The sequence below is a fragment of the Mus pahari genome, chromosome 3 (assembly GCF_900095145.1).
Source record: "Mus pahari chromosome 3, PAHARI_EIJ_v1.1, whole genome shotgun sequence".
NCBI lineage: Eukaryota > Metazoa > Chordata > Mammalia > Rodentia > Muridae > Mus > Mus pahari.
The window spans coordinates 104,118,968-104,142,515 of NC_034592.1; the positions used below are offsets into that span (position 1 = coordinate 104,118,968).

The window sequence follows — 23,548 nt, forward strand, 5'->3', positions numbered from 1 at the left end:
GAGTGGTGAGTGGCAGTGAGTGGCAGGAGAGTGTAAAGCGACCAGGCTGGCCGCTTTTTGGACTGATGGTGGTACTCCACAGAAAGGAGTTTTTTAAAAGCCGTTGAAGTGATAGAAAACACACATACACACACACACACACACACACACACACACACACACACACACACACTCGAGTTTCTACTCTCCCCAGTGGTATCTGTTCAGCTACACTCTCTGGTGTTTGTTTGGGGACCTTTGTGAAGCATCAGTTGGTTGTGGATATAAGATTTATATCTGGGTTTTCAGTGGTCTGTGTATTTTGATGTCAGTTTTTGTTCCTATGGTTCTTTAGTATGCCTTGAACTCAAGCATTGTGAAGCTTCCAGCTGTGCTCTTTTTTTTTTTTTTTTTAAAGATTTATTTATTTATTATATATAAGTACACTGTAGCTGTCTACACCATGTGGTTGCTGGGATTTGAACTCCGGACCTTTGGAAGAGCAGTCGGGTGCTCTTACCCACTGAGCCATCTCACCAGCCCGCTGTGCTTTTTTTTTTTTTTTTTCGGTTTTTCGAGACAGGGTTTCTCTGTGTAGCCCTGGCTGTCCTGGAACTCACTTTGTAGACCAGGCTGCTGCTTGTGGACGTTGTACATCGTGGTGCGCACTAGGCTCCGCACCACGATGTACAACGTCCACAAGCAGGCTTTTTCTTTCTTATTCTCTCTCTCTCTCTCTCTCTCTCTTTCGGTTTTTTGAGACAGGGTTTCTCTGTGTAGCCCTGGCCTGCCCTGGAACTCACTTTGTAGATGAGGCTGGCCTCGAACTCAGAAATCCACCTGCCTCTGCCTCCCAAGTGCTGGGATTAAAGGCGTGAACCACCACCGCCCAGCTCACTTTGACTTTACTATTTACACTAAATCCCTTGTATTAGTCAGGGCTCTCTAGAGTCACAGAGTTTATGGGTAGTCTCTGTATAGTAAGGGAATCTGTTGATTCCTTACAGTCTGCAGTCCAACTCCCTTACAGTGGTCAGCAGCAGCTTTGAATGGAAGTCCGAAGATCTAGCAGTTGCTCAGTCCCACAAGGAAAACAGGCAAAGAGAACAAATCTTCCTTCTTCCAATGTCCTTATGTAGGTGTGGCCCAGATTAAAGGTATGTGCCTGGATCTGGGACTTGCTTTGACCTTGAACTCAGAGATCTCCTTGTCTTAATCTTCTGGCATTCATAGCCACTATGCCTCAAGCTCCATGCCAAGATCCAGGTCAGAAACTTGTATCTCCCAGCCTCCAGATTAGGATCACTGGAGAGCTTCCCAATTCTGGTTTGTAGTTCATTTCAGATACAGTCAAGTTGACAACCAGGAGTAGCCACTGCACCCCTCCAGTGATGGTCTCCTTCCTGCTGCCACCATGGTACAGGTGGCTTTTCACATACTGACCCTGGGTTTTATGCATTTGGTAGAGGGCCTGTATAAGTTATTTCTCTGCTGGAGAAATGAGCCAATTTTAGGCATATTAGAGTATATATAAAGGCAGGTTTATTGGGAAACTACTCTTTGGCACACACCCACTGAGAAAGAAAGGAGAGAAAGGTAGGTGGGAGAGACCAAAATGTCTGGACTATATAGGGAAGAACTTCTGGGAGAAGGGCAGCCCAGCCTCTGGGCTTGAAAGTTCAGAGTAGAGCGTTGGGTATGCCAGATAGGAAGTGAGGGATGCTGGGAGAACATGGAGGCCAGGTCTGCTTTAGTGTGTAAAATATGCACCTCAGCCCCCTGTCCCAGGTCTGAAACCCAACAGGCCCCATGCCCAGGTACTGGTTATTCTCATTGCTGTGGCAACTGATCTGCAGTGAAGGTTTTCTAGCTGCTGTCTATTGCTGTAACCTCTTGAGTTCTGTTCTGTTGCTATGAAGAAAGACACCATGACCAAGGCAACTCTTACAGAAGCAAGCATTTAATTGTGGGGGTTTCCTTACAGTTTCAAGAGCTAAGTCCATGGTAGAGAACATGACAGCAGGCCAACATGGTGCTGGAAAAGATCTGAAAAGAGAGTAACACTGGCATGGGCTTTTAAAACCTTCAAGCCCATCCCCAGTGGCACACTTCCTGCAACAAGGCCACACCTCCTAGTTCTTTCAAATAGTGTCACTTCCATGGTGATCAGCAGTATCACCCTGGATGAGTCTAAAGGCTTGAAGGCCTTGGCGGTCATACTTATTCAAACCACCATAGTATCCAACGTCCTGAAGTTGAATTGCAATTTGGAATAGTGGAAGGCATTCTGGATCTCGTTCTGAGTATCCTCTGTTCTGCAGGAGGACTCTCAAATGCCAGATTCCCAAGACACTTGGATAGGGGACTGGCGGGGCCGGTCCACAGTGAGGAACAGTTACCTGTATCTGACTGGGTCTTCCTGGAAGAGCTTAGCCCACAGTGAGTATAAAGCTCAGGGGATGATGTCTGCACGATTTACTGGCCCAAGATTCTTGGCCCTGTATCACTGTCCCACTGCCCTGGCGTTCAGGTCATTGCAGAACCTTCATCTCTTTGTTGTAGGCCGCAGAGCCTCGATGGGCAGTGGCTGCTTTTCTCCCTCCAGCCTATCCAGCTTAGGGACCTGCTTCTCGTCCCCCTACCAGGACTTGGCCAAACACATTGTCAACACATCAATGGCTGATGTGAGTCTCTGGATCTATTCATCCCCCTTCCTGTTGCTATAGCTGGAATTATGTTGGATGGGGAGGGAGATGAAAGGAGCCAGGCAGATTAGGGCCACCAAGGCACTGAGGCTTCAGGAACTCTTTAAGTTGACAAGTGGTCTTTTAGTAAATGTTAGCCAGACTGATGAACCTAGAGGCCTAGCTTCTACTCTTTGCTCCCAGATAATGGCTGCTTGTTCAGATAATCTCCACAACCTCTTCATCCGCCAGGCAACAGATGGCTGGAAGTGAGTTGTTTTGCCATGCTTTGGTCCTTCCGCATTATCCCCCTCCTCCTCTGCTCAGCTCCCTGGCACACCCCATGCTAGCAAATTCCTTCCTGACTATTTCTTGCCTCTGTTGTCCCCAAGCTATCAGGGTGAGGAGCAAGAGGTACAGCTTTACTACAAGGAATTCTCTTCCACTCGACATGGATTCTTGGGTGCAAGTTTGGTGTCCCAGCCACTGTCTCAAGTCTGGGCAGCTGTGAGTGATCCCACTTTGTGGCCTCTGTATCACAAGCCCATCCAGACAGCAAGGCTACATCAGCGAGTGACCAACAGCATCAGCCTGGGTGAGTCTAAGGGCTTGAAAGCTTCCAAAGGCCCGGCAGGGAGTCAGAGGTAGCGGCTCGAAGCAGCGCTGTTGGGAACTCTAGACTTCTCTGTAAGACTGCTGGGGATCCAGTTATGGAGTAAAGCAGGGGTTTCTGAACACTGAAGAACTAGTATTCAATCTGTCTTTCTAGTGTACTTGGTGTGCGATACCACACTGTGTGCACTGAAGCAGCTGCGAGATTTCTGCTGTGTCTGCGTGGAAGCCAAAGAGGTACCCATGTTGGGGTGGTAAAATGTTATGGGATGAACTTAGTGCCGTGAGGTGCAATTAGTGGGGTGGCTTGAATGCTGATGGTATTACCTCCAGTCACTCTAACTATACTCACACCTGTCCGTGTTTTGTCATTGCACAGGCAGGACTCACATATATCTCTGTCCCTAGGGGTGCCTATCAATCATGGCAGCTCAGTCTGTGTATGATGCATCCATGCCAAGACCTAGCAGAAAAATGGTCCGAGGAGAGATCCTGCCCAGTGCTTGGGTCCTGCAACCTGTCATCATAGAGGGGAAAGAGATAACCAGAGTCATCTTCCTTGTCCAGGTGACACAGCACTGCATCCTGTCTCATGGCATACCTTGGGATATTTCTCTCCAGTTGAATAGGATCCAAGAATCCACAATTGTCATGCCATTTGGCCAGAGTGGGCTAATAGTAAGGGGAATCAGAGAGGGAGGAAAAAGCTCCCAGCACCAGAGATTGACCGACTTATAGCTTATGGCAAGCCACGGTGTCCTTAGGAAATAGATGGACTATTGAAGCCGAGAGCAGCAGCAGCCCAGAATCCTCACTTACCTTCTTGTATGGCTCTCCACTCTCAGGCCAACTCCAACTTCATCACTGGGAGGGGAAAGCTAGTATTTAGATCTCAATGCTCAGGGGTCCAAGTGCATCTCCAGACACCACAGCCAGAGTGGCTGCTCCAGGTTTGTTTGTACCTTTAGTTCTTCCTTCTGCTTTCAGGTGGAGCTGGGTGCACCAGGCTTCCCTCCCCATCTTCTGAACTCCTGTATCAAACAGCAGCCATTGGTTGTGGCCAATCTGGCATCTTTCCTTCGTAGTTAGCATTGGGCCATGGAGACAGCAATGCTGAGATGTAGGCCCAGGACAACTGAGACTCTACAGCTGCTTCTAGACCCTGAGGCAAGAAGAGCCCAGGCTGCCTTCTATACAGATGTTATAGCCAACTATACAGATGGCACCAGCCCAGGGTTGCCAGCAAAACCAGTACTTAGTTACTTCTGAAGAGTGAACAACCTGAAGCTCCTGGCCCTAGCTGTCCAAAGCATGAAATCAACTCAGCTTCAGGATTTTTCACCGTTATTTCCTGCCTCTGGGACTCAATGGCACACCACGTGTTCAAAGACTAGAAAGAACACAGCCCGTGGAGCTGGGGACTGCAGTGCTTTGGCAAGGTGCCTCCTTGGCAGGCAGGGTGCTCTGGATCTGCCTCCAAAACTTAGCCCCACTGTGTGATGGAGTGGCAGAAAGGACCAGACCATACAGTTTAAAGAATCACCTGTACAAACCAGGTTCTGATTGCGAATTTTCTCTCATTGAACATTTACAAACATTTTACTATTCATATTACTCTCCCCACTCTGTGTGTCACAGTGTATCACTGGTACAGTCAGTCTACCTTTTAAGCTCAGTACAGTGGGAGACCACTGAAGGCAGATCTTTGAGTTTGAAGCCGACCAGGTCTACACAGTGAGTTCCTAGGCAGCCAGGGCAACACGGAGAAACCTGTCTTGAAAAACAACAAATAGGCCAGGCGTGGTGGCGCACGCCTTTAATCCCAGTACTCGGGAGGCAGAGACAGGTGGATTTCTGAGTTCGAGGCCAGCCTGGTCTACAAAGTGAGTTCCAGGACAGCCAGGGCTACACAGAGAAACCGTCTTGAAAAAAAAAAAAAAGATATTCAAGCAAAGTTTCTTGTCATAATTATTTACATATAGTTACATTAAATTATTTCTGGATAACATATTAAAGGATACAGAAGGGGGAAAAAGGAAAACCCAAGAATGTGTATAAAAGGATAGATGTAGTTACACCACTATGCCACCATGTATTTCCGTATTTGTGGGCCTGCACTGATCCCAGAGCGCGTAGGAGTCACCCGAGGCTGGGTCTGTCCCTGTCCAGGCATGGAGAGCTCTGTACAAAGGCCCAGCTGCCTCGAGGCTGGTGGTCCACAGAACACACAGTAACTATAACCGGAAGGCTGCTTTTGGTAAGAAAGAAGTTCTGAGGTAAATAAGCCATTCCAGTGCCTACAATACAAATATCACCAAAAAAAAAAAAAAAGTACTTGGTACAAAATGGAGAATAACTAGTTCTCTACTTGAGTACCTGCCTTCTTTACAATCAGTTGTTGGAGCAAGCTGTTCTAAGTGCACCTTAAGACGGGCTCCCTTCATGGCTGAGTCCTTCAGTCAGAACAGTTTTCTGAGCTTCAGGCTTTCCTAAGCAAGATGAGGATTGGCCGTTAGCCTGCTGCTCACCTTTACCAGGACTCAGCTTTCTGATACTTCTGGGCAAAGAAAGAGAAAAACCATAACTATCCTCTGTGCTTGTAACACTTGCCTCACATGTGAGGCTCGACCTAGGTTTGATAACCAGTACTGACAGAACCCAGCAGTTTGTCATTAACATGTGTGAAGCCCCTAGGCCCAATCCTAGACTTGGAAAAGGAGTTTAGGGAAGGAAGAAGAAGAGGCACACACCAGAGGGTTAGTAGCACTGGGGTGTAAGTTTAGAGAAGCTTAACTTTCTTAGGTCAAAACCCTTTTTGCCAGCTGCAAAGTTTTCCCCTAAGATTTTGCAGTTGACTTCAGGAGTTATCACTGAGCACCTTCTGATTCTTACTACCAAAGCAAACAAAAAACAGTTGGCAGGGATAAAGCACATTATCAAAATACTATCTTTGGGCACATGGTGGCACATGCCTTTAACCCGAGAACTTGAGAGGTAGAGGCAGGCAGATCTCTATGAGTTTAAGGCAATCCTGGTCTACAGAGTGAGTTCTAGGACAGCCAGGGCTACAAAGAGAATCCATGTCTTAAAAAACAAAACAAAACCCCTTAAAATCAGCTGGTTACAGGGGCTGTCAAAATAGCTTAGGGCTAAGCCCAAATGACCTGAATTTGAGCCCTGGGATCCACACGGTGAAAGAACTGACTCCCAACAAGTTGTTCTTCAACTTCCAGAAGTATGCTATAGCACTTGAGTGCAGTCACACTGAGGATAATAAAAATTTTAAAAATCACCTTATAGAAATGAGGTCTTGCTAACTATAACCCGGAAGGCTGCTTTTGGTCAGAAGGAAGTTCTGAGGTAAAATCAGACATCCCAGGGCCTACAGTACAAATACCACCACAGCCACCTGCAGTGTGGTCAGCATAGACAGCAGGGAGTACATGGAGAGTAGATGATGCAAGTTCATAGACTGTGTCTCTTAAGACTGGCACTCAGCATGACAGATGCCAACATCATGAAGAAGCAAAGCAGCTCGCTCACTGCAGTGCACAAGGGATGAAAGCAGGGAGAACATCCATCAAGACCTTGTTAAAAGTTTTATTTTAAAAAAGCCCAAGCCCCTTAAATGTTCTACATCAGGCTTGGTCTGACTAATTCCCTGCAAAGAGGTGATGGTCCATAGAAGACCAAGTTTCACTTAGGCGAGTCCTACCTTATTGGCTGCCAATATTTGGGGATAAGGGTGACAGTCCAGCTTCTGGACACAAGAAAAGGTAGACTTCCAAATCCATGTTTGTCAACTTTCTCACAAGCAGAAGTTCTTTGTCTATTAAGATTTCTCAGAACCACAAAGTTTTAAGAGATGCTGGGATAGCAACTTGAGGCTCGAAATACATTGATCAGCACAAGCATTTCTTTTAGCATCTGGATTAAAAACGCCAGCCCTTCTGTTCCAAGATTGGAGTCTCTGGGCTTTTCCACTGTGACTCTGAATCAGGTTCTCCTTCCTCTAGATCTCAGGTGTTGAGGCGGGCCCACAGGTGTCTGGATGCTTGAAGCAACACACTCCTTCACGTAGGAGCAGCCCGATTACACACCTGGACACTCTTGCCATCAAGGCGTGCAGTGGGGTCTTGAGCCTCCTCCTGAGGCACAGGAGGCAGGTTCTGGTGACATGCCCGAGAGGGCTGCTTCCCAGCCCTAGCTTTGGGCCAGCACTGTCCCTCGATTTGGTTGCATAAGTTCACAAGCTCTCAGCTGGGGTTCTAGCAGATGGGGCTCAGCTAGGAACAAGCGAAACAGTGTTGACAATTCTTCTGAGAAGTCCTGAAGTAAGTAGAAAGGTTAAGAGAAAAAGTAATTCTGGATGGTCTGTCCTTTCTAAGATCAATCCTAACTAAGCACTCACAGCCATTGAGACACTGATAACCCAGCGATTTCATCTGATGTCTTCCATGCAAAAACAGATACCAATCTCCATGACTAGTAAACTAAGGTTGTAAGTTCCAGCTGGGAAAGTGGACTCTAACAGGAAGCAGAAGCTTTAAAATTTTCAGGCATAGCCGGGCAGTGGTGGCACACGCCTTTAATCCCAGCACTTGGGAGGCAGAGGCAGGCGGAGTTCGAGGCCAGCCTGGTCTACTGAGTGAGTTCCAGGATAGCCAGAGCTACTCAGAGAAACCCTGTCTTGAAAAAAAAAAAAAAAATTCAGGCACAAAGTATTAATCTCATTTTATGAGTACAGTTTTGCTCTGAATCACAAAAGCATTTTAAATATAAGCAGAAATTTACTTTGAGTTTCAAATCCCCAATATTCACTGTGTTGTGCAGCTGCTTTCCAATTGTCTTCCTCCCTCTGTCCTTCTGAGAGTCCTGCAGAGTAGTCACCCAGATCAAACCCAATACTTGGTCTCATGGTAGGCCTGAAAACACTTGGTAAAAATGTATGTAGCTGCAGCTATGGTGGGCCCACAACTAGAATCTCATTACCCAGCAAGTAGAAAGAATGCAAGTTAGCCTGGGCCACATACACAACCTTTAGGACAAATGAGACATATATTAATGTTTAACAAAGGGATTAACATTAAGACTCCTTACCTCTGGCCACTGGGCCTCATTAAGGCTGCCTAAGCAGGCTTCTATCTCCAGATGTCCCATGAGATCCTTTTCTACCAGCTCCCGGAGTAAGAACAGTAGCAGGTCCCACTGCAAAACACCACAGAGAAAGTCAAAAGTTGTCAGGATCATTCAGTAGTCCTAACAGTAGAGACTGAAGACTGTATAGCAGTCCCAAGAGTAGACATCTCAAAGGATGGAGCTGGGTTTGGAGATAAGGCTTAGCATGCTGTTAAGAGCAATTCCAACACTCAGGAGGCAGAGGTAGGAAGAGCTCTTGAGTTTGAGGCCAGCCTGATCTACAGAGTGAGTTTCAGCTATATAATGAGTACTGGCTACACAGAGAAAACAGTATCTTGAACCACCTCCCACCCCAAAATAAATAATAAAAAAAATAAATAAAATAAATGGTTACAAACTATTTGCAAATAAACATTGGAAAAAAAAAAAAAAAAAAAAAACAGACAAAATAAAAAAAAAGGAGGCAGAGGCAGGTGGATTTCTGAGTTCGAGGCCAGACTGGTCTACAAATTGAGTTCCAGGACAGCCAGAGCTACACTGAGAAATCCTGTCTCAAAAAAACAAACAAACAAAAAAACAAACACAACAAAAAAAAGGTGCCCCGAGGAGGAAATTGAGACAAAAGGAGTGTGTTTTAGCATGGACGAGGAAGAGAATAATAAAAGAAACAGCAGTTATAAAATTTGGGGTGGGCCACTGGATAATGTTAATAACATGACTTGCAGGGATGAAGGGGTTGATCAGCAAAGTTCTGATGTGCAAACATGATGGCCTGTGTTGTGGGAGACTAGTAGCAAGGGCCAGCTTTCCTATGTTCATTATCTACAAGGCTGGCTCCCCCACAACTCCTGCAATGTGTAAAGCTGCTTTCTGGAGTACTGTAGGTGGTTAGGGTAAAGATCAGCTCTTTTACTCTCTTACCCCCAGCGCCAGCTCTTCCTTGGATCCATGTAGTACAAGAATCTACCTGTAACCTTAGTGCTGGCAGGGCTAGATAGGAAAATTCTGGAAGCCAGCTGGTTTAGCCAATTAGTGAGTTTCAGCTTCAGTTAGAACAATACTATCAAGTACACATACTACCTCCCACTATGACTGCAGGAGCTGGGCATGATGGCTCATATTTGTAATCCGCACTTGGGGAGGCAGAGGCAGGAAGAATGCTGTGAATTTAAGACCATCATGGACTACAGAGTGAGATCCTATTTGAAAGTCCACATGCATGGGCCTAGAGTGATGGCTCAGAGGTTCAGAGTTGCTTGTTGCTCAGCAAATCAATTCTCAGTACCAACATGGTAGCTCATAGCCACCCTTGTTCATGGTGCACATTCATGCAGACAAAACATTTATATACATAAATCTAACTATTCCTCCCCCGTTCCCCACCAGCAAAACTACTGACTTACCTCTCTTGGCCTAGTATCTGCCAGAAGCCCTACATTTCTTGGGCTAAGTAGAAGCTGTAATGGAACTGGCCCCTGGAAGTCATCCTTCCACAAGGAAAGCAGCATATGTAGAAGCCTTCGAGCATGTCCTCGTTCCAGCCTGTGCTGTGCTGGGGGCCCTAAGATGGGGATCTGGTCTGCAACTAAAGAAAGAGAAGGTAAGTTTTAAATGGAGGCAGAAGAGCACATCCTATGCTCCTAACCCTGCTCGTACCCAACCTTGGGGTTTGGGAATGTAGCATGCGGGTCCTGGCGGCAGAGGAACCATACACACCTAGAAGGGAAGCCAACTCTACAGAGCACTTGGCCAGATGCTGCTCAGCAGTTGGGCACAGGAACTATGGGGGAAAGGAGACATGGGCGTCATTCTTACTGCTCTGAGGATTGGTCCTGAGCCAACGTGGCTCTTCCCACGTCTCACCTGGCGGCATCGCAGTGACTGGCCCATCTGGTTTAGGAGCTGTTCCAGATGCTCTGGGGAAACTCCCTCCTCAGGGTCCCGAGGCCCAGCCGCCAGGGAGAGCACATCCTGTAGAGAGCAGTGATGAAACTTCATGCCAGAATGCCAGAAACTTGGTTTGGGATGGAGAGAGGCAGAAGGAAAACAGAGCCCAAGGGAGTGAAGCAACTGGGTCAAGGTGTTCTTATGGCTGAGGCTCAGGCAGTAACAGCACAGCTAAGATAAGCAACTATATGGACAATCCAGAGGGAAGTAGATGTAGTGGTAAGCCTGTAGACTGTGTGTTGCCACAGAGCTCAAAAGGTGGAACTCACTGAGACAAAAACTACATAACCAATTCCCAGAGGGTGTCTTAGAATACTTAGGGAAAATGTCCTATCTGAAGTCTGAATACTCCTTTCATGCTCCTCTGAGATCTCAAACTAGAAATCCTCTGCATATGGAGAAGCAGTCTAGCATGATACCTTTTTCTCACCTTCCTATAGTCCCCATCTATGGGCATTGCTTTCTAGTCTCTATTTCTTTATTATAAGACCACTACTTTGTTTGGAGCAGGGCCAGATACTATTTTATTTTAGCTCTTGGGAGTCACAAGGCCTAAATATTGCTCCAACTATTCATCCCTGCTTTGGTAGCACAAAAACAGCCACAGATGATTTATAAATAAATGGATCAAAAAAACTTCATGTATAAAAACAAACAGCAGCCTCATTTTGGATCATGGCTGTTTGCTGACTCCTGTTCTATAAAATTAGTCTCTTTCTCTCTCTAGATACTAAGTGCTAATATGTAGAGTTCACACCATCTACTTTTATAAGTTATTTTAAGAAAGTCTCGTTTGAGTTGCTCAGACTGGCCTGTGATCCTCCTGCCTCAGCCTCCAGAATAACTGGGGGTCCAGGCCCGCACCCAATCGAGGCCCAGGTTTTATTTCTTAATCACATTAGAACTTATGGTCTGTGCTTGTGACATGGACAAACAGTACAGAAACTATGTCCAGACACTGACTGCCCCTCAAAAACTTCCCCATTATGCAGCTATTTATTCACTACCATGTGTGTAAGATGCATCCAGTCAGACGCTTTAGCTCTGGCCTGGTGTGGTAACATACGCCTTTCCCTAGTTCTTGGGAGGCAAAGGCTGGTGGACCTCTGTGAGTCTGAGGTCAGCGTGGTCTACATAGTTCTAGGCCAGCCAGACCTATATAATGGGACCCTGCCCCAAAACAAACAAACAAACACCCCCGACCCTTGAGATATAACTTCCTGAATAAGTCTAGAACAAAGTACTTAGGAAATCCATTCAATTCAGCTCTGTTCTGTGTGATCCCATTCAGTAAGGAAAGAAACAAACCAGCCAGACAACACACAAAGCTTCTATACAAATCCTGAAGCCAATGTGAAAAGAAGCAAGCAGCAGGGAGAGGGAGTGAGAAAGCCAAGGGAGTAGGGTAGCTGTGTACTTTTATCTCGGAGATGAGGTGGGAGGGGAGGGGAGCATGGTGCTCACAGGCTCGGGAGCAGCCCCTCCGCTCCACCCGGGCAGTTGGCTCAGGACCCTGGGCTCGTAGCATGCGACTCATGGCTGCTTTCACTTCCCTTCTAATCAGCGCTGCCAGGCAGAGGGAAAACAAGAATGGAGTCACTGGAATGTTTCCCTGCAAGGACTAGTCATGACAACCCACACCTTTCACTGGTTTTAAACAGCTCACCTAATCTCCCACAAACTGTTCAATGTCCTGCCTGTCCATCTTTAAAAACTTGGTTCAGTCACTCCTTTCCTAGACCTCACCTGTGATGTTGGCTGACAACCAAGAGCAGGCTTTCTCTGTTGCAAGCCCCACAGCAATGTTCTCTGCACTGCTTAGAACCTGTGGCACAGAAGGACTGCTGAGTCAGGGACTTGGGAAGGCAGGTAGTACAGAATTGGATTCTACAGTCCAGAACCCACCCTACAACAGCCTCACACAGGTGCATGTGTACACATATGTGTACATGCATGCCTGCCTACTGGCCTGCTAGCTGCAGGCTTCCTTCCTACGTACAGCAGCTGGGGTCTCCTCTGGTAACAGTGCTCGCACAGCGGTGGGGCTCTTCCTTTGGCAGAACCTAAGAAAGGACAGGAGGAGGGTCAAGGTCTAGATAGTGTAGACTGACTCAAAAGTAAATTCTCAAGTGCAGCAGGCCTATGACTGGAAACTCTAACTCAGAAGGAAGGACTGTCCATTCTCTTGCCCCACCACATATGCTGGAGGAAGGAGAAACCCACCCATTAGCCTTACATTACAGACATCCAATTCCATATCTGGACTCTATGCCCAAAGACAGAATCCTTCAGAAACAGGTAACAGAGCAAAACAGGTGAGGAAGGAATAGAAATGGAGCAAATGGATAGTGAAAGAGGCAAAAAAAGACAGGAAAAAAAAAAATCAAAAGGAAGCTGTGTGTGTGCTGGCTCATGCCTGTCACCTCAGCACTTGGAGGTTTGAGGTCAGCATGGACTACAGAGTGGGACCCAGTTTTAAGAAAAAAATCGACAAAACCAAGAGGAGACTTCAGGAAATGGGAAGGCTCAAATAGATTGACAGTTCTTACTCCCGCCCCTGGGTCAATGCTTGGGCCCCATGGGGGCAGAGTTGAGAACACAAGAATTCCAGTAGCTGTGCTGGATCTCCCCCTTCCTGTCCCCGCGCCACCAGCTGCTCCTGAAGAAGTGACTCTGATTGATGCACCAAATCTGCTACCAGTGTCGCCCTGTAGAAGGGAAAGCAAGGTTTGGGGCAGTTAGGAGAATTACGAGGAAAGGGATGCAAATGGAAGGACATTTGGTCAGAATGTCCTTCAAAGGATATAAGAAATTTCAGCCTGCTTGTCCCCCCACTCCCTCCAGGTGACTTTGCTCAGCTTGACAACAGGTTAAAGTTTAAAGGGAAAAATGAAGGTGGCTGAGACAGGATTCTTACTCCACTCTTACTTGATGTGTTTGACACAGTTTGATCCAATTCTTTCTGCCACAAATTCTACAGTCCTGCGCAGGGAGGGCGGCTGGTTGTGGAAAAAGGCCTCGGCAAGTTGAGCCTAGCAGGAGGTGGAGGCAGGTGTAGTAGTACCACGAAGGTTTCCTTCTGCCTCCTTCACCAACTGCCTCCCTGTTTCCCAAACCTTTGCCCTTACCTGCAACCCCTGGCTGGTCTTGAGAGGCAGGGTTCCCAGGTTGGTGGTGGTAGTGGGGGTGATTTTCCTCACAAAGCCTCCACTCCGCCCACTGCTTCCTGAAACCCAGGAAGCAAGCAGTTTCCGGAGCTCTCCTGTAGAGGAGTTGAAGTTCTTAATTCCAAAAATATCTCCCCTTTCTCCCCCAAACATCATGGCCTTTGAGGAGCAAAGAAGATGAAGTACCCAGAGAGCCTAAAGACAGAACAGCATGCTGAGGAGTCAGGTCCTTTTGGGTGTCCACAACAGGCCAGGCCATGGACCATAAGGGGAGACAGAGATGCTTACCAATGTAGGGGCAACAGGTATATAACAGCTGCTGGTCCACGACAGGTACACTGTCCTGGGGGAGAATAGACCAAGGTTGGAAGGGGAAGGCAGGCAGTCTCCCCTTCCCTCCCGAATGTGCAGAAATAGAAGTCAAGAAGATGAATCGTCTTAAGACTTTCCTAGCTTGTCTCCTACTGGGTCTTTATCTATTCAGCTCATTTATCTGGTGTGACACTCACCAAACCATGCTCTGAAGCAGTTGTATCCACCTCAAAGGCATCTACCTGACCATCTTCTAGAAAGAATAAGTTCTCAGGAACTGTAGGTATCTGGTAAGAGAGGAAGGTAGTGAGAACACTATTGGCACTCTAAGATTTGCCATAGTTTCTAAATCTGTTAGGGCCCTGGGTCAAGCAAGTTGTCTTCTGAAGCCATAGCAATACCCATGCCTCTCAGAACCTCTCTCTTCTGTTGCAAACCTTCCTCAGACTCTAAAAGCTCTGTAGTCTGCCATGGCAGCCATCCATCCTCCTACCTGGAAAAGCCAGCCCAGGACAGCAAGCAGCAGCAGCTTATTCAGGAAGCACATCTCTCCTTCATTCTCCTTTGATAAGATCAAACTCCTAAAAGGTAAACAGAGGCCGTGAGCAGACTTGTGCCAAGGACAGAAGGCAGTTCTCAAAAGCGATTACTAGGAAGGCAGTTCTCAAAAGCAGACCTAAATCACACTACTGTTGGGAAGACCAACAGGATCTCAGTGAGACTTGCACCTTACATCATTCTTGGCTAGGCCATACAATAAAGGGGAGGACCATGGAAATGAAAGACAACTGTCACTGTTCTGCCTCTTCTGAGGCTGCTGTAGCCATGGAACCACACAGAAGCACAGACTTCTAGGCCCACTTTATAAATAGCAAGGCTATGCAAGTAAGTCAAGCTCTACTCACCGATGTAAGTGCAACAGGAGAGTAAAGACACTCCGGTAATAGTCTAGCAAGGGGACAATGTGGTCAGCAAAAGAGAGGAATTCCACCAGCCAGGGCACAGTGAGCACTGCCCGACGGGCCCACAACCCCTGCTGCAGCAGAGCCCGTATATCCAAAACAGGAGGGACCTGGGAAAGCCAGGATTCTGTTAGTGAGCAGGCTCTTAAAAGGGGCTGGCTAATACCCTCTGACCTGCCAGGGTACTAGGAAACCAGTCATCCTCCACATTTCTCTGGTCTACACAACTCTTCCTTACCCAGATCTTCCACATGCTCACCTGGCTCCTGAGGGCCAGAATAGAGTCCTGAAGCTCACGGGTCGGGGGTGGTTCATGTCCCCGGTATGGCAGGAAAGCCACAAAGCCCAGAAATTTAGCCAAAAGTCTAAGACTAAGAAGCACTACAGCAAATTGTCTCCGTTCACCCTGCATGAGGAATCAAGTGAAACAATGTCCTTTGCATAAGACTTCTGGAACAAACACACATCCTTTCCCTCCTAGATCAGACCCCATTATCTCCCTCATTCTGTTTTCTGACCTGCCAGTCCATGTCTGACTCCCCATCTTCATCACCAGGCTCATGCTGAGGCAGGCGAAGGCCATTGAGCTCCCGAATCTTTAAACTTAAACTATCCATGAGATGCTGATTAAAATGGAAGCTTGAGTGGAAAAAAGCAAAAGACAAAACAAAAAAAAAGGCATTGAAATAGGTAAAAAAAAGAACCGGTGTTTAGAGGAGATGCCTCAGACAAGGACTCCTAAGAAGGATGAAGCTAAAGGACAATGAAATTACCTATGTGGGCAAAAGAATGAGACAAAAGAGGAAATATAAATGGGAGGAGCCAGACATGTCCAACCTGAGGCTCAGGCAAAGGAAAATGGTTTGCCCATTGGGGAAAGCAAATCTTTCTTGGCCTCTGTCTGTCTTCCTGTGAGATACAGGAGCCCCTTACCTGCTGGCACTCATGATGAAATCCCTGAAGAAGCCTTGACAGCCTGGGAATGTGGGGGGTGGGCAGGGCCCTCCACTGCTCTGAGGGGCTATAAGCCGTTCTTGGAGCTGCCGCAACCGTCCTAGTTTGTCAGCTCCTAGCATATTCAATACATCTGGAGCTTCACCCAGAACTGATCCCCCAGCACTGCCAGGGCTCTGACACATCTGAGATGTCCGAAGGGAGGAGAGAGATGAAAAACCCGTAAGAGAAAGACTTAACAAAATACCGAGAAAGTAGGCTTGGGATATAGCTTGGTGGAAAACACCTGCCCAGCATGAGCAAGACCCTGGGTCTGAAAGAAAGCAATGAGCACTCTAGGTTTTATCTCCTGTTTCGGCAGACGAGGAGATACAAAACTGCACGGCAAGCACTGTTTGCCTCAGGTCACTGGAACAAGGGTTTGAAGATACCCTGACTACTAAGCTCTCTTTGTACCATAGCCAAGTCAAGGAAGGGACGGTGGAGAGAGGCTACAGAAGGGCATGGAGTCCAGGGCAGGCCAGAGAAATCAGAGAACACCTCCCAAAGAGAAGGCATTCTTTTTAAATTTGTAGCCAGAATCAACTAGGTTGTCTATCTGATCCAGAGTGCCAACCTTTATTTAGCTGCCCACATCTTTATCTACCACTGCAGTTCTTACCTGGAGAAGCTGTTTTTGGAAAAGGCGGACAAAGTGGCTGTGGCTGCAGGCTGCTGAAAGTTGACCCATCATGGCTCTGAGGAGAGAGACACAGTGTAGGAAGGAGACAAGGGATGTATTCCGCTGTTTACCAGAGATGTGAACAACCCCTTTGCCAGGAAGCCCACACAGAAGGTAAGAAATGTTCATTTCCTTCACCACCAAGATTCCCCCAGACTAGACAGACAGACTTAACCCACCCAGAAATGCCTTCTCAGATCTTCAGGCCATGCTCATTGTCAGTGAACACCATTATCGACGTAAGGGAGTAAGGACAGGATACTTGTTTGACAGCCTGGTCATCTACCTATGCAGTTTCATCTATGAGCTCTGTCCTTTCCCAAGCTTCTGCCTTTACAGAACAAGTGCATGGCATCCCTGGGATTGAGAAGCTAGAAAGGAAATCCCTTTTGATCTAGGTAGGTTGAGTTACCAATAACTGGGGACTGAGGAAGAGATGGGTGGAAGGAGGCAAACCCTTCCCAATCAACACCCTAAATGTTCCTGGGCTGCTGCTCACTGTCAGAGCAAGGACAGAACTGAGCAGGGGCAGAGCACCCACCTGATCCTGCTACCCAAGCCCTTCTCAAAATCCCAGCTGGGTTCCTCATGGTGATCTTCCCACTCTCGAAGTACCTCATAGAACACATCCCTGAAAGATATGGAAGCTTCATCAGCTGACTCCCAGGTACCTACACCCACTTCCCAGAGCACTTTCTCTTGCTTGGAAGGTTTAAGATAACCCTGCCCACAGTGCTAGTCTTTAACCCCCATAGCTCTCTACATGATGGTAATGTTACAGACCCAGCAGCAGCACATCACAGGCATCTGTGGACAGGGAAAGCTGACCCTAAGATGGTCAGCTAAGCTCAGGGATTCAGGTCTGTGGACATGAAACAGAATGAAGCCAATAGGCTTTATGATGACTGCCAGCAAAGGGTCTGAACAACAGTCAGTCACCCCTTTCAGTGCCTAACTCTAATTCTAGGAAGTGAGAGAATTGTTTATGCCCTCCTCATCAGGTCTTTTCTTTTCACCTCTGTTTTTTAAAAGTATGAAAGGCTCGATCACTGGAGAAGTTGGCACGATTGTCAGTTTCTGGCTGAAAGGAGACAGCTTGAGCAGAGGGTGGTAACACGAGGGAGACCTAAAACATGGCAACAACATTAGGAAACAAGACCTGTTGGATCATGTTTACAAGACTTTACTCCTTATTCTTGCCCAGAGTCTGCCCACCTGACAGCACCATGGAAACTACTCGGTACCTAGCAGGGGTAACTACCTTGGCAGCACTGCCTTCATAAGCAGCTCGAAGGCGGCCCTGCAGAGCAGGTGAGAAGCACAGCAGCCGCTCATTCTCAGCCAGCAGCTTTAAGGTCCCTTTATCCAGGTAGGAGAGAACCCTGCAAAGACAGGCCACACATGACTGAGACGGGCACACAGGCTGCAGACACAAAGTACATCCCAGGCATAAGACAGGTGTTTTTGGCAAGGTATGTATGGCAAGGCCATGGCTAACAATCAAGATGATGAAGGTAAAGGGTGAAGGAAGACAGGAGACTTCATGAAGTTGAGAGCAAGACAGTAGGATAGAACATTAGCCATGAACATTAAGGTCAGCTGCCATGTGTTGTTGTCACTATTTTTTTTCTTGTGGCATACAGGGCTCTCTATATGATCAGCAAGCACTCCAGTGATCTATATACTCAGACCCTTTTGTATTTATTATTTGGGACCACAGCTCAATACTTTTCAAAGGCTGGCCTTGAATTTTCTGCAGCCTGGGCAGGTCTTTAAACTTGCAATTCTTGCTTAGCACCAAACCCAGCTATTTATTTTTTTAGAGGATAAACTCATAGCCTTGATACAAAATTAAATGATACAGATGGGCCAGGAGTGGTAGTGCATGCCTTTATTTCCAGAACTTGAGAAGCACAGGCTGGCAAATCTAAGCAGGTTTGAGGCAAGTTTGTTCTGCTTAAGGATTCAAGGCCAGCAAGGAGGGCTACATAGTATCACCTTGACTAAAAAAAAAAAACACAAAAAAACAACCACCACCACAATCTCCTTCCCCTCACCAAAAGGCTACAGGTGGAAGGTCTAGTGCAACTTGTATCTATTAAGCAAACGCATGCGTCCATCCCACAAGGCTAGAAACAGACAGATAATAAGACCCATGCCACAGCTAGAAAAACTCACTGAAACTGATGCTCCAAAACCTGCACTGCAAAGAAGACGCAATCATGGATGCTCCGAAACAGGGGAGTGTCCAGGGAATCTAGGCCAATAACATACCATTAGTTAAGAACTATCCCACCTGCAAACATCATTTCTCAAAATGAGACTTGCTTACTGACCTAGGGCACTCTGACTTGATTCAAGGTCACTGTCCTTGGTGGCCACCATTCTCCGGGCAGTAAGGAGCTGAAGGACGAAGAAAAGCTCCAAGAAAAGGTTTGGTACTAGGTTCTCTGTTTATAAAGAGAAATGCCATACCATTGTGCACCACTGACAAGCAGGCCAAGGCTCTGCGCCTCCTCCACTCTCTTACTCTGTAGTTTGCAAGCATATCCAAGGCAGCCCCCTTTGCAGTCACTCACCAGCAATGCATGAAGAGTAGATAAGGGCTACCAGCTCCAGGCGCTGTCGAGAAGACACTCTGGCCGGGTCAGCAGGCTCTGCTGTGAGGTTTCCTGTCCTGCTGGGAACCGGAGACCCTGATTCTGGGATGGGAGAGGCTGGGGTAGGTGACTGCTGGAGCTGCTTGGTGCTATGTGAACAGGAGAGATGTCATGATTACTCAGCCTGGCTTTACCAGCGACATTCACATTCAGGTTCTGACAGAGAAGACATCAACAGCCCAAGAAGCAAACCCAGAATCCCGAAGGGAGAAATCAAGTTCAGGAAAAATCCCTGCAAGTCCCGCACAAGGAGGAAGCTGACATCCCAGGTGGCGGCAAAGCCATACCGCGCCTTCCTGAGCATCTCCCGCTCCTCTTGCAGACTTCTGCACCCTGGGGGAAGGCCAAGGCCCCAAGGGCTAGTGTCCAGGGTTGAGGGTTGGGAACTGGGGACACAGCTGATTGGGGGTGAGGTGAAGCAGGTCTTGGGCTTGGACAGTGACCGCTCTTCGCTCACCGGAGTTGGGTTGATCCTTCGAGAAGGCTTCGTTCTGCTGAGAGTAGTCACAGTATTTTGTTTTTCCAAATTTCTATCTTCAAGCATCATTCCATCCATAACAGTTGGGCCCCTTTTAAACCCTCCCCCATTGTGGTTTCTTCACCTTCTAACCATCGCGCACTCTACTGTGGGGCACCCAGCTCGGCTTTAGCGAACATCATGCAATAAGAACCGATTCTCACCCTGCAGAGCCTGGAGGAACGGTGCCTACGGGAGGGAACTCCTCCAAGTTGCTGAGGTTTGGCGGATCAGAGAGCGACAGTCTGGGGCTGCCAGGGCTGCCTGAGCCCTTAGGCTTCCGGCCTCCAGCCCAAGGCGGGCTCTCGCCACTCGCCCCCTCCTCCGGGGCCCCGGAGCCCCGACCGCCTCGTTCGCGGGACTGCCCCGGTCCCGGACCCCGCCTGCGGCCCGCGCGGCGGGCCAGAGGTGCCTCGGCGGCGGCGCTGAGGGGCTCGGCTGCAGGGAAAAGCTGGCTGCGCGCCCCACGGCCACCCCGTGCCGAGGCCCCCTGCCTCGCTGGCAAGGCTGCCGAGGCTCCTGGGGTCTTGGCGGGGGTTGAGGGGCCCTGCGGGAGGACCCGGCTGCTCTGCTCCCTCAGGAAGTTCAGCAGGAACGGCACGAATTCCTTCCGCAGAGGCCGAAGTGCGCTCAGAGCGGCCACCTCGGAGCTATCCTGAGGAAGAAGCAGAGGTCGTGGGGCGAGCGCGTCAGCTGACAGCGCGGGCCGCCAGCGGCTGAGGCCGCAGGGTGGGCGGCCCGGGAGCGGCGCGCAGAGGAGCGAGCGCCCTTGGCGCGGGCCGTCAGCCGGGGCAGGCTGGGAGAAGGGACTGAAGCAGCATCCCCCGCGGGAAGCACATTCCAGGCAGGCTTGAGGGCGTGTCCGCACGGTTACCTCCGAACTCGGGGTGCTGCGCGCGATCCACCGCACGGCGGCTGCGACCGGCACCTCTTCGCGCAGCAGCGACTCTAAAACGGCCGCCATCCCTGTGCAGGCGCTCTGAGGCTACTGCGCAGGCGCACACGCGCCACGGGCGGGCGGGAGGGGCGGAGCCGGCGACCGGGGCGACCGTTGGACGACGGGGCGGGTCCTTGCGGGGTGGGGCTCTGGCGGCCCGGGAAGATCTGCCCAGCCAGCCAGGCCTGCAGGGCGGCGAGGCGCCTTTCCCTGACTGCCTGGCCCCTGGAGCAAAGTGATAAAGATGGAGCTGCTGCGAGCTCTGTGGAGACCCGGGTCCGAAAGAGAGGCCAGACAGGAAAAGTGACCAACTCTAGGAGACCAGCCTATCAGACCAGACCTCTGCCTTAAGCACAGCCTTAGACCACCGACTGTAGAGCTTTTTGAGTCACTCCCTCCTCAACCAAAATAAAGTGAGTAACCTTGTGTTTTGACATTTTTGTTTTTCTGAGACATGGTCATTCTGTAGACCAGGCTGACTTCGAACTCACAGATTATCTTGCCTTTGCTTCCGGAGTGCTGGGATTAAAGGGGTGCATCCGGCCTACTTAGCTCCCCACCCCACCCCTTTACTCAAAGGCTGACTTTTTACCATGGCCAACCTTTCCATCAACTGACAATTGAGGACAAGAGTTCATGCTGAGGCATCTTATAAAACCATCAAGTCACAAACAATTGACGTCCTCAGGAATTGTCCATCAGACTTGTATTTAATCCTTTCCGTATTGTATTAAAGAGTTTACATCAGGAGAATATCTCAACTTCTATTACTTGAGAGGTCAGTATTCATGACTAGAAGAGTTTCTAGACACACTCACCCCGACCTCCTCCACACTGGCTGGTTAACCCTCTGGCTACACCTGTCAGTCCCTTATTTTGAAAAATGAGAGGTTTTTGGATGATACTCCTTAGTAAAAAGAAAAAAAAAAATCAAGATATATATAGGATCTAGTTGAACACCTTCCTCCAAAACAAAGTAGCAGTGTATTGGCCCTGTGTTCCTCTTATTCTAAGGAAGACCACTTGGTGATAGGCAGTAGATGGGGCAGGAATCCCTCTAGCATACCAGGGATGTCTGCCAAGGAGAAGAAAAGAGAATTTTGAAAACTTAATTTTGGCGGGCAGTGGTGGCGCACGCCTGTAATCCCAGCACTTGGGAGGCAGAGGCAGGGGGATTTCTGAGTTCCAGAAACAGGACAACCAGGACTGTCCAGAGGAACTCTGTCTCAAAAACAAAAAACAAAACAAACAAAAAAAAAAAACCAAAAAAGAGTGAAAACTTAATTTTGTGCTGGGTTTAGTGGATGCTTGTAATCCCAGTGCTTGGCAGGCAGAGACAGAATAATATCAGTTTCAAAGTCAGCTTGAACGCACCGTCAGACCCCTGAACCCTGGTGTTCACCTAGCTTCTATTCAGTTAGCCCAAATGGCCTTCTCTTGGTTGTCTGTCACTTCTGGTGTACTGAATCTGTAATACTTTAGTAGTTTAGGAAATAATTTTCACTTTTTGAAATCCAAACCATCACACAAATAGCACTAAAGTTTGCATGCGGACTGAATGTTTTATTACTAGATTATAAAAATAAAATACAAAATAATTTTAAAACAGAACTTAAAACACTGTACAAAGCTTTAATATGGTACAAATGAGAAAATTAAATAAATAATTACACTTTTATGTACAGATGGCCTATACAAAAAGCATTGCATGTTTTTCAATACTCTATGCCCATGGTTGCCTGAGCAAAAACACATAAAGGGAAGATGCTTGAAGGAGAAAGGATACAATGTAACACATTGAAAAGAACTTCAAAGAGCAATTTCGCATGTCATTAAGAGGAGGACAGCAGAACATTGACTTATTTTTCTTGTTAGTAAGAGAATTCGGGCTGTGACTAAGTTTGATAACATTTGCCAATAATTTATGAACTTATTATATCTAATACAAAATGAGATGTGCCTCCTTTTCTGAAAAACTTGGAGTCTGTAAATAAATGATCTGATGAAATAGATGCCATTTAGGAAAGGTGTCAAAGGAGAATGAGAACTTGCATCAGGGAACAGCAAGGTGGCTCACGCCCAGGTCATCAGACCTGTCTACCCAACTCATCCACTCTCTCTTTCCTAAGATTCTGTTTCTGCCTTTCCCCTCCCCCCCCCTATTTTGAGACAGGGGTCTTACAGAGCCAGAGTTAGCTTCAAACTCATTATGTATGACCTTCAACTCCTGTTCCTGCCCTCACCTCCTAAATGTTGAGATTATAGGCATATACCACCAAGTCTAGGAAATCCAATCCAATTTCAAAGTCCTGAGTGGCCCCGTGCTACATTTCCTTTGTCTTAAAAGATCTATTTCCTATATTTTAATTTCTTAATTATCTTAGAGAACTAATTTCATTAACTGATTTATAGTTTAATAAAACTGTTTTAGCCAGGCATGGTGGCTCACACCTTTTATCTCAGCACTCTGGAGGCAGAGGCAGGCAGGTCTGGAGTTTAAGGCCAGCCAGCCTAATCTAGAGAGCAAGTTCCAGGCCAGGGCTATATTGAAAAACCCCATCTCAAAAAACCAAACCAAACCAAACTGTTTTGAATAAAGTCTTAAGGTTTCTTCTCAGCAAACTCTCTAAAATAATAAATCACAGCCCAAACTCTGTTATAGCCTTGCTTACTACTGTAAGTGAGCAAAAAACAACCTGGAACATTTCAACTTTGATACAAGTGAATTTTTGAGGTTTTAAATTATGTTTTTATGGGAGTTTTTAAAAGTATCATATGGCAAGAATAGTCTACATAAAAACTTGGTTTACTAATATCTTTAGGTGAATAATCATGTATATAGTACAAAATAATTTTAAATTATCACTATTAACATAAAATAATGTTATTAGCAAATTCTGTAATTCTATTAGTTTCAGAGATTTGCCTCATTCATACTGTTGTTGGTCTAGAAAATC

General features: G+C 47.5%; 2 protein-coding genes across 6 annotated transcripts in view; one reads left to right on the forward strand and one right to left on the reverse strand.

Moving 5' to 3' along the window:
- Stard9 (StAR related lipid transfer domain containing 9) overlaps positions 1-5,031 on the forward strand; it is an 80,069-nt gene extending 75,038 nt beyond the window's left edge. For 2 of the 4 annotated variants that reach the window (XM_029536325.1, XM_021193326.2), the window contains 7 exons: positions 2,301-2,418; positions 2,542-2,663; positions 2,868-2,932; positions 3,056-3,258; positions 3,433-3,512; positions 3,684-3,842; positions 4,263-5,031. In XM_029536325.1, coding sequence (XP_029392185.1) covers positions 2,301-2,418; positions 2,542-2,663; positions 2,868-2,932; positions 3,056-3,258; positions 3,433-3,512; positions 3,684-3,842; positions 4,263-4,364 — 849 coding nt within the window. In that variant the 3' untranslated portion in view covers positions 4,365-5,031. Of the gene's footprint in view, positions 1-2,300; positions 2,419-2,541; positions 2,664-2,867; positions 2,933-3,055; positions 3,259-3,432; positions 3,513-3,683 lie in introns of those variants that run through there. The other 2 variants (XM_029536324.1, XM_029536326.1) reach the window with 2 other exon arrangements.
- A 1,829-nt stretch (positions 5,032-6,860) lies between these two features.
- Cdan1 (codanin 1) lies at positions 6,861-20,638 on the reverse strand. Of its 2 annotated transcripts, none has more exons than XM_021193165.2 (28): positions 20,529-20,638; positions 19,819-20,309; positions 19,425-19,628; positions 19,057-19,226; positions 18,814-18,927; positions 18,656-18,734; positions 17,739-17,859; positions 17,494-17,603; positions 17,019-17,108; positions 16,418-16,493; positions 15,736-15,941; positions 15,321-15,441; positions 15,062-15,208; positions 14,746-14,912; positions 14,334-14,421; positions 14,038-14,127; positions 13,817-13,871; positions 13,490-13,623; positions 13,290-13,393; positions 12,911-13,069; positions 12,361-12,424; positions 12,108-12,186; positions 11,779-11,927; positions 10,278-10,385; positions 10,131-10,194; positions 9,818-9,999; positions 8,376-8,483; positions 6,861-7,604 (listed from the first exon to the last, which is right to left on the reverse strand). In XM_021193165.2, the coding sequence occupies exons 1-28, from the start codon at positions 20,616-20,618 to the stop codon at positions 7,479-7,481; spliced, it is 3,696 nt and encodes a 1,231-aa protein (XP_021048824.1). In that variant the 5' UTR covers positions 20,619-20,638; the 3' UTR covers positions 6,861-7,478. The 2 variants fall into 2 exon arrangements, with proteins under 2 accessions (XP_021048824.1, XP_021048823.1); XM_021193164.2 differs by having other exon boundaries at positions 19,425-19,631; positions 20,529-20,628.
- Between the last annotated feature and the right edge of the window lie 2,910 nt (positions 20,639-23,548).

Excerpts from the sequence above, each read along its gene's own strand:
- Cdan1 (XM_021193164.2), bottom strand. The coding sequence starts at position 20,618 with ATGGCGGCCGTTTTAGAGTCGCTGCTGCGCGAAGAGGTGCCGGTCGCA. Across the intron at positions 17,109-17,493 it reads CATACTTTTAAAAAACAGAG|GGATGTGTTCTATGAGGTAC; the intron begins GTGAAAAGAAAA and ends CATATCTTTCAG. Across the intron at positions 14,422-14,745 it reads CTCCTGTTGCACTTACATCG|GAGTTTGATCTTATCAAAGG; the intron begins GTGAGTAGAGCT and ends TTTACCTTTTAG.